General features: G+C 52.0%; 1 protein-coding gene across 1 annotated transcript in view; it reads left to right on the top strand.

Annotated features, from left to right (window-relative positions):
• Positions 1-1,784: 1,784 nt before the first annotated feature.
• The window catches only part of SLC38A9 (solute carrier family 38 member 9), a 47,087-nt gene continuing 38,673 nt past the window's right edge, over positions 1,785-10,198 (top strand). The window contains exons 1-2 of the mRNA XM_054575348.1: positions 1,785-1,901; positions 6,128-6,274. Of these exons, the coding sequence (XP_054431323.1) occupies positions 6,171-6,274 (104 nt within the window). The 5' untranslated portion in view covers positions 1,785-1,901; positions 6,128-6,170. The remainder of the gene's footprint in view (positions 1,902-6,127; positions 6,275-10,198) is intronic.

Here is a 10,198-nt window from a genome sequence, read left to right as displayed (position 1 = left end):
GTCCTTGCCTCCCCTCACCAAGGACCCTGGGAGCCAAGGTGCACACCCCTACCCCGACCTGAGAGTGCTTAGCTTCGCGGCCACGAGCCACAGGTGTCGGGAAGAGAGGAAAGGTCATGCACAGAACAGGTGACGCCGAACAAAGGGAGCGAGCGAGCTGGGCAAGAGGCTGCCCCCTCCCCGGTCAGCCCCCCGCCCTTACGCCCAAGAGAAACAGCTGGTCCGCGCTCCCCCTGGGAGCTTCCCCGCCCACATTCCCACGTCTCCCCTACAGCAACTTGCTTCTGAACGCTCCAGGGACGGTGGACCCGGCACCTGCGCAGATCGCTGGCCTCGGGTGGTAATGAAAGCGCAATTTTGGTTCCATCCCTGTCTGTTTTTCAGCTGAGCGGTGACAGGCAGCACTCGGTTGCCCTCCGGTTTCAGTTTTATCACCTACTATGCATTTATGGAGCCTCCAGTAACGAGGTGAGGTCTAGTGCTGTTTGGGAGCACAAGCTTTGGAACGAGACCTGTTTGAATTCCGGCTCACCTGCCTCTAATAGTCGTTTGGCCTTGGGTGAAGTCACTTAGATGTTCTAGGACTGTTTCCTAACCTGTCACATAGGGATAATAGACACTTCTAGGATCACAGGGAAGATTGAAAGATATATGTAAAATGCTTGGCACTCAACATTAGCTGTTTTATCTGGATTTGTTTACTTGGGTTATCACACTACTGTACACTGTTGGGGTTTTTCTGGTTTTAAGAAAAAGGCCACTGGCTTCCTACGGAGGATACACTTAGGTTTTTCCATACACTCTTCAGAGGACTTACTTTTTTATTTTTTACTGTTCAAATACATTTGCCTACATTTTCCCACCGCCTGTTTCCCCTGCCCCACTCACCCCCACCTCCCACCCTCAATCCTTCCCCACTTGGCTTTGTCCGTGGGTCCAAAGAGGACTTACCTTGAGCTGGCTTTTTGTAACAAGCACAGTGATTTTACTTAGATCGTACGTTTATTTGAGGGAGCTTTGTAGAAATGGCTAGGGATGGGGAGAGAGTGCTAAAATCCTCCCGAATCTCCTCTCTTAGCTTCAAGCAGAGATTTCCCACCCATGTGCGTCACAAGAATTTTTAAAACATGCAACACCAGACTCTTTGGCAAGGGGCACCGACTTTCCCCTTAACTGTCAAATAAAGAAACGACAACAGCCAACACAACTATAGCCTGTTGGGTGTGAGTAAATCAAAATTATACTTATCTCATATTTTTGTCAGATCAGCATAAAATACATTTTTGGTGTGCCACAGAGTTTTAGAAGTTTATGTGTGTGGTGACATGAAAAAGGTTAACGTCTCCGGCCTAGCGATGAACTGCGCTACACATTTAGAAGGGGGGAAAGGCAACAGGGTCCAAACGAGGGGGAGGGGTGCTGACCTAGCACTTTCCTCCAAACCCGCTTCCCTCCGGGGCACTGGGTTCGAGCGGCACCAGCCGGAGCGCAGGTTACCACCTGGGAAGCCTGGGCCAGAGAGCACAGGAGTCACGTGGCCTCGGGCTGTAAGGAGGTGTCACCGCCGGCCACCTCCCTTTTAAACGCCTTGGAGCCTCAGGGCAGGCACGTGACACATGGGTCAGCAGGAGACGCAAGGAAAGGCGCGCGCCCCACGCTGAGAACCGCGAGCAACTGTGCGGGGGTCCTCCCCGGGCCGGGGGCGCGGGGCCATCGCAGGGGCCTCTGGGAGTTGTAGTCCGCAGCGCGGCCCAGCGCTCTCCCAACTCCATTCCCCGACGGCCCCCGCGGCCACTTCCTGCTCACGGGACTCGAAGCCGGGGTACCCCCGGGTCCCAGGATCTGGGAAGCGTTCCCTCCCTCCTGCCCAGCTCCGGGGGCTGAGGGCTTGCCTGGATCAGGTAAAGCATGTTCTCTGGTCTTGCAACCAGCGTTGCGGCGCGTTCCGGGCGGGGGCGAAGGGGCAGCGGCGGAAGGGCTGAGCCGGCGGAAACAGCGGAGCGGCCGGTGGCGCTGGCTGTCAGTCGAGGAAGTTCTCGGGCCGCTCGTGGAGCATTGGCTCCTCGGGGGAGCGGTGAGGCCGGAGCCGGGGCGGAGATCGCTCCCGAGGGGGGCGCGCGCGGCTCCCGGAGCGCGGGTGCGAGCACAGCCGGGAGGGGCAGTGGGAGTGCGTGTCCGCCGCGGGCCCAGGCAGGCCGGGCTATCTTGGGTGCACACCTGGCCGAGACGAAGGAGGGGCTGCAGGAGGTCGGGGCTGCGGGAATGGGAGCGTGATTCTCTATTCCAGCAGAGAAGAGGCGCAGAGCGGGACGCTGGGAAGCCCCTTGTGCCTGAGCTAGGGCTGCGGGTCGGGGGAGGCCAGAGAGGTGCATCCCCCGCAGGTTTGGCTGGGCCCGGCGGGGAGCGGCTTGGCCTCAGCCTGAGAGGACCGGCAGACCTTGGAGGGACTGCGGTCCCGCAGAAGACCCCTGCAACTCAGCGAGCCACTTGAATTTTTTGGTTTTCCGGTGCATAGTTCTGTTTACACCGTGCTGTAGTGTACTGAGTGTGTAATAGCATTACATCTAACAAATGTGCATATCATAGCTGAAAATATTTTATTGCTAAAAAATGCTAACGAACCTCTGAGCCTTCCGCAGATAATGTCTTTTGCCTCCATGGTGACAGCTGTGGATGGTGTTGCTCAAGGCTGGGGTGGCTGTGACAATTCTTAAAATGACGGTGGAGTGCGCTACACGGATTGACTCCTTTCACAAACAATTCCTGTGTGGTATGCGATGCTGTCGTTCTTTTTTTTTTTTTTTTTTTTTAACATTTTACCTGCAATAGACCTTCTTTGAAAATTGGAGTGAGTCCTCCCAAACCTGCTGTTGCTTCCTCAGCTAAAGGCATGTGACATTCTAAGCCCTTTGTTGTCATTTCAACAATCTTCACAGCATCTTCACCAGGGCAGATTCCATCTCAAGGAACCACTGGCTTTGCTCATCCGGAAGGAGCAACTCCTCGCCCATTAAAGTTTTGTCATGAGACCGCAGCCTCGTGGCCCCTCCTCAGGCTCCGCTTCTAATTCTAGTTCTCTTGCCGTCTCCGCCACGTCTGCAGCTGCCTCTTCCTCTGAAGTTGAGAACCCCTCAAAGGCGCGCATGAGAGTTGAGATCAGCTTCTCCCGACCTCCTGTTGATGTCGGTAGTCTGACCTCGTCCCAGGGATCACGCATGTCCTTAACGGCATGGGGAACGGTGACTTCTTTCTAAAAGGTTCCGATTTACTTTGCCTGGACCCACCAGAGGAGTCACTACCAACGGCAGCTGTAGCCTTGCAAAACACGTTTCTTGAGTGGTAAGACCTGAAGGTTGAAATTGCTCCTTGATCCGTGGGCTGCAGCACGGATGCGGGGTTAGCAAGAAAACAGCATTGACCTCGTTGTCCCATCTCCATCAGAGCTCTTGGGAGACCCGGTGCCTCATCAATGAGCAGTCATATTTTGAAAGGAATCTTTTTTGCTGAGCAGTGGGTCTCAAGAGCGGGCTCAAAATATTCAGTAAACCATGCTGTAAACAGATGTGCTGCCAGCAGGCTTTGCTGCTCCATTTATTAAGCAGAGGCAGACTAGACTGAGGATATTCTTCGGGGCCCTGGGATTTTTAGAGTGGAAAGTGAGCACTGGCTTCATTAAAGTTAAAGTCCGCAGCTGCATGAGCCCCTCGCCAGAGAGCCAGCCCGTCTCCCGAGGCGTGGAAGCCAGGCCCTGGCCTCTGCTCTGTGGCTAGGGAAGTCCCAGCGTCTTCCAGTGTAAGGCTTCTCGTCTGCGCAGAAGATCGGCGGTGCAGCTGCTTTCATTCATTGTCTTAGCCAGATCTTCTGGGGAACTTGCTGCCACTTCTGCATCAGTGTTTGCTGCTCCCCCTGCGTTTTTATGTGACGGCTCATTTCCTTAAACCGTACCAGCCAGCCTCTGCTGGCTCCAGACTTTCCGTCTGCAGCCTCCTCATCTCTGTCAGCCCTCACAGAGCAGAGGAGAGGCAGGGCCTTCCTCGGGATTAGGCTTTGGCTTATGGGAAGGTGGGTGCTGGTTTGGTCTTCTCTCCAGCCCATTAACACTTCCTCTGTATCGGCAAATGTGGTAAATAGAGAAGAGGTACAAGCCTGAGCCTTGGGACGCTGCAATTTGAAGAAGTCTGAGAGACAAGGAGCAAAGAGTAGAAGAGGCAGAGGACGAGGGGGGACCAGAGAGTGTAGATTCCATCTAGCCCATTGAATTCACTATGCCTAGTGAATCTAGCATGTTAAGGAGGAGAATGATCCCTTGTGGCACATGTTTCTGATCGGGCAAATAAGTTGAAGCTCGGGCACTGACCCTGCCTGGGGTTTGCCCATCCGGTGCCACTGGCGACCCGGCAAGAGCAGCCTCTGTGAGGACGAGGGCAGTGGCCTCGTTCGCATGGGCTTAAGAAAGAATGGTGGATCCCGTCTATTTCATGCTTTCTAGTGTATGTCCTACCTCTTTCATGTGTTTTTTTTTTTTTCTTCTTTCTTGCCCCCTTTTAGGCCAATGAATTTTTATCATTCTCTTTTCCCCCTCTACTAGATTTTAAGTTACACACCCTTTTATGTTAGTAGTTACCTTTATTGCTCTGGACAATACAGGGACCTTTGAATGCCTTAATTCCAAGACTTTCTCTTGACTCATTCTCTTTGGTCTGGAGTTTTTGTTCCTTTTTTCAACCCTGTAATATATTGTTTATTAATTCTGATGGAATTCATTACACTTCCTGAGTCTGCATATTATCTTTTTTGAATTCTAGAAATTTCTCAGCCATTGTCTCCTCCAGTATTGCCTCTGCTGGCTCCTCTCTGGTTCTCCAATTACATGCCTGTTAGACCTTCTCACTGCATCTCCCATGTCTAACTGCTTCCACATTTTCTGTCTTTTCCCCCATCTCTCTGCCACTTCTGGATAGTTTCCTCAGATTTAACCGTATAGTTTCTTCATTTTCTTGTCAACTTTTAAACCCATTTATTGAGTTTTACATTTTGGCTATTTTTTTTTTTTAATTTGGGCCTAGAAATTCACTCCGGTCCTTTGCAAACATGCTAAGTTACTTTTTGAAAGTGTGCCCTTTTTCTTTATTTAAACATAGGAAGCATATTGTTTTGTAATTTTATTCTGATAATTGCTATAGTCGAAGTCCCCATGGGCCAATTTCCACTATTGTTTCTTCTGCTTCTCGCTAACGGGACCTGTTTCTTCGGGCTGGCTGTGACCGTGCACTATCCATTGTCCTTGAAGGATTGTCAGCAAGCGGTCTTAGGGCCCCGGTGAGGGGCGTCCCTTCAGAAAAGACGCACATCCTGCCAGTTGCCTAGCAATCCCCTAAGCGTCCTTGGAGCACCTGCAGATCCGCATGGAGTGCGGTTCTCAGGGACGCGACGTCCCCTGCCCCGTGCGTGCACAGGGGTGGCAGGTGTGCACCCCCACGCTGTGCTCGGTGCCAACAAAGCACATCTGCGGGCCCCTCGTGGGGAAGTGAAGCAGTTTTAGTTCCTGTCGGCCCCAGTGGGATGTGCCGCTGTGCACGGCTGTGCACGGGCCCAGCCCCGTTGCGGCGGGGAGAGTCTCACCGGTCGCTCATCGCTGGGAGCGACCCCGCGCTTTGCCTTGTGTTTTCTTCACACTTCGCAAGGCCTTGAGGCTTCAGCCCCGCTTCTCCCCGGGACAGCCAGTCCCCGCAGAGCGGGAGCGACCCCGTTAGGCCGGTTGCCTCTCGAGGTTCCTGAACTCTGCTGCAAATGGCCTGATTTTTCTCACTGGTTTTGAAACTTGCCAAAAAATATTTTTAATATTTTACTCAGTATTTTTAGTTGTTTTCTGCAGAAAAATGGGTCCAAATAGCCTCATTTGTTTTATTCCTGGAAATGGCTTGGTCCACGTATGTTGTAGTGAGCTGAAAATAAGCATTAACTTCATTTCACCGTAGCAAGTTTCTGATAAAATAGGTGTTTTGGGCAATACTGCATTGAGATATCTTCAGCAAATCCCTGGGTTTTTCCAGTTCCTTATGTACGTAAATGTATTATTTGTTAAGAGTAAAAACTTTAAGTGGTCTGTCTGCTCTGATTTATGTAGGACTGACTTCCTCAGTGCTGAGAGTCTGAGAAAGGCAGCAGACATGGACAGCGACTCCAGGCGCCTTCTCGCCCCTGAGGAGGACCATGGCGTATACCCTGGACCCATGAACATTCAGTTTGATTCATCAGATCTAAGATCCAAAAGGTACGTTTAAAATAAAACACTTATTTCATAATTAGGGCTTTTCATTATTAAAGTAGAACTAATTATAAGTAAACGTATATAGCTTTAATCATAAAATCTTCAGTTTCTTATAGGATCTGTATGGTTATGGTGGGAGGGAGTAAATATGAATACTATTTCCTCATTTATATTTGACTTTTTCAACTAAACTCAACATCTCCCTGGAGATGGTTAGTTTTATGAAGTCAAATGCATTTATGTAAGTCATTTATCAAATATATATTGATTACCTGCTTTGCGCAAGGGAATATGCTAGATGCTGAGGGTGGAACGGTGAGGGTAATACACCATCCTGACCTTCATGGAGCTCAAATTCCAGCACATGACTTAAGATGTGAGTTTAAAGTTTATTTCACTGCACCCTTGGAAAACCCGGAAGAAGACACTGGAAAATTGTGACGACTACTAAGAGAATTCAGGAAGGTGACTGTTTACAAATAGGCAAAAATAGAACGCATTCTGATGGGGAAATGTAATGGGAGAATAGATGAAATACACAGGGGCAGCTTCAAGAATGTGCAAAATCTGTGTGCGAGCAACTGAAGCGCCGCTGAGGGACCTCAGTGAGGATCGGGGGCATCTCTTCAAATCCGAGACTGAGGTGCACTGTGTGCAGGTGACACAGACTGAGATGCAGATGCCCCCGCAGAGGTGAACCTCTGCCAGGGCCTCCAAGGGGGTCTTCTCTAAGGACTTCGTTTTTCGTTGTCTTGGTATTTTATTTACTGAGGAACTCTCCGCCGTATTTGGTATTTTATCCTGGGTCGTGTATCTTCTGAGCAACTATAAATGTGAAAATAGAAACACTGTAACAGTGAGGGTATTACTACTCTACCACTTTGGAGTCACCAAAATCAGCGTTTTTCCATCCATACAAAATTGTCCTTTGTACCATTAAGAGCACTGATAATGTAGCATTTCTAGAAAGAATTTTCTTCCAAATCACTGACACTTTTTGTTTCGGTGCTTGCACTTTCCCAAACTCACCAGAAGGTGTCACCAAAGGTCACCCAACGACAGCATGGCTCCTATTCCTTCCGCAGACGTGGAGACGCCAGGCAGCAGCAGGGATGGCGTTTCTCTGCGGTGCCGCCAGGAGGCTCTCGGTGATGAAACGTTGTCCAGGGTTATGAGATGCATCCGTAGTGGAGAAATGTTTCAATGTGATACGGTACTAGATTTAGTAACATGTGACATGTAGCATAAAGGCGTATTCTGCTCTCAGTGGGAAGGCAAGAATAAAATGTCCTGCTCTTTACATTTTAACTCATAAGTTTAATGTGATTCCCCCCCAAAACACCAGCAGCCAGTTCCAGAGTTTATATAACCCAGCAGTTTCACTTCAAAGCATTAATTCTCAATGTCAAATAATATGTGCATGAGGTTGTTTAATGCACTGTGGGTTTTTTTTTTTATACTAGCAAAAGATTGAAAAAAACAAAATGTCTTTTCCTACAGGACTAGATAAATAAATTATAGCATATTGATACAATGCCATATTTTCTCCCATTAAAAAGAAAGAAGCAGCTTTATTACATATCAAAATAGAACAAGGCTTCAACTTACTTTTTTATGTGAAAAAGTGAAGTGCAGAGCAGTGTATAATGCACCGCCATTTGGGTAAAAAATAAATCAGTAAGTTAAACGCAGTGCAGCAGGCGCCGGCGGCTGCGCGGGAATGAATGGGAGGCTGCCGTCGCGGCGGCGCCTCGGAGAGAAGCCGGGCGGGGGTGGGTGAGGCGGGGGCTCTGCTAGATTAGAGCCCGGCAGGCAGTCAGCAGCCGGCCCCCCCCCGCCCCCGTTCTTGGCCAGCAGAGCCCCGACTTTGTTAAGGGCTGTAGGAAGCTCCCATCCAGGAGGTGAAGGGGGACTGTGGAAGCTGGTCTCGGGGACCCCCTTTCCGCCTTCCAGACACAGCCACGCGCCACTTACTGCCAGCGCTACTTCCGAGAACCGTGCGGCGGGCGCGGTCTGTGCACAGGTGTCCCGCGTGCCCTCACACCGGCCTTGGCCGCCCGGCCCTGCCCCGAGGGACGGCCCCACCTGTCGCTCCGAGGCAGCCCACCTGCGCGGCGGGTCGCTCTGCGCCAGATGGGCCGTCCTGGGTGACGGGGTTGTCCAGCCCCGTGGCGGCCCCTGGGGACCGTCACGTTTGCGGTGGGTCGCTGACCAAGGGTAGTTGCGCTGCACATGCCTGTACTTAATTTTTCAGTCTTTCTCTCAGCCTGAGGTGGCCGTGTGAAGCTTATCATGTGGGAAGTTTATCATCGTCATATACAGGGGCCACCAGAAAAGCTGCCAGAATGAGTCTTGCGGTTCTCACTTGCGTGCGCCAGCGTCCGCGTCTGCGAGGACTAGTGAATGCGGACGGAGTTCTATGACAAACAATTGGCCCCTCTGACAGCGGGCTACAGGTCAGCGCAGGGCATTCCGCTGCAGGGAGCCGGCAGGAGTCCAGGGAGGTCTCTGAGAATCTGTCCAACCAGGGGGATTGAATGGCAGTGTATTTTCTATAATGAAACTTGTCAAAACGAGAGGGAATCAGCTATTTACAATCATGGGATAACCACCCAGGTAAGACGTTTTAAGAAAGCCAGATATTTAAACAGACTTAGCAGTGCTGAATGCTGATTTGCCTGTGAAATGATTTATGTTGAAAATAGAAACTGTTATTTGGCGAAGGAAAAAGGAATACTTTAAACATTGTCGTTTCTGTTAGAATAGGAGCTACTTCACTCTTCATAGGTAAATAAATGGCAGACACACTAAGGGCAATTTATTTTCTGTTGGAAGAACCAGCTCAGCCGACTGTTTCCAAAACGGCAGTCATTTTGGAGTGACCGTGTGGCTGGCAATATCCCAGCACCGCCTGTAAAATACCGCATTTTAATGTGTTTTTTAGTTATTTTAAAAATTAGGGTTAAGTCAGCCTCTTCTCCACACATTTGTGCATTGGCAGGAGTGTCGCCCGCATCTTCTAACATGCGCGGCCGGAAATGCCAGGCGGGTGACAGGAGCGTCCGCCCCGCGCGGCCCGGCAGCATCTCCCAGGCGCCCATGCCGCGGAGAGCCGCCGTGAGCGGCCGAGACGTTGAGGCACAGACCTCGGCTGAGTCAAGCCGAAGGTCTCGCCGGCCCGAGTGGCGACTCCGGTGTCGGGCAGCACCCTGTCCAGCCCACAGCAGGAGCTCCGAGGGGCTTTGGACGTGGAGGCTTGTGTCTTCCGAAAGGGGTCACGGTGAGGGAGGGGCGGCGAGAGAGCCGGCTGTGTCTGGCAGCCAGGGGACCTCCCTGCGGAGGAAGGCGGGCCCTCCAGCCCGGGCGGCGCTGTCGTGGCCAGGTAACCCGGAGTGGCTGGGGGAAGGTTGCCTGCCTGGCAGAGGCTGAGATGCAGCGATGGGTGTTAGGCTGGTTTGCTGGGCGGGACCGAGCAGCCGTCCTTCGCGTGGGCCTGTGTGGCGGCTTTGACAGTGCAGGCAGCAGCACGTGGCACCGGAGCGCTCTCGCCTGCGGTTCGGCTCCTGGCTCACCCTGTCTCCCTCCTGGGGGGCAGTCCCTACCGCCTGTCGCCTCTAATTAAAGAAGGGGGTCTGCCTGTCTTTTTGGTGGTACCGGGTCCTGGTCAGACTCACGCGGAGGAAGGTGCTGGTCCCCATTTGGATCGTGGGGACTCCTGCAAACTACACGAGTCCGTGCCCCTCTGCACGGCCGTCCTCCCCCCGCCCCCCCCCACCAGTCTTTCACAGGCGTGCATGGGGCAAGGACAGAAGTGGGGGGCCATCTCTCTGCAGGACCTGCCGCATTCTGCGGGAGCAGGCGGCCACCCCGGCTGTGCGGCCTTGCCTGCCGGCAGGTGAGCAGGGCAGAGCCGGAGCGTGGGACCAC

This window comes from Pteronotus mesoamericanus, unplaced genomic scaffold (assembly GCF_021234165.1).
Source record: "Pteronotus mesoamericanus isolate MK-2021 breed Mesoamerican mustached bat unplaced genomic scaffold, CSHL_Meso_final contig_29, whole genome shotgun sequence".
NCBI classification, from domain to species: Eukaryota; Metazoa; Chordata; class Mammalia; order Chiroptera; family Mormoopidae; genus Pteronotus; species Pteronotus mesoamericanus.
This window is presented reverse-complemented; position numbering and strand designations above follow the sequence as displayed.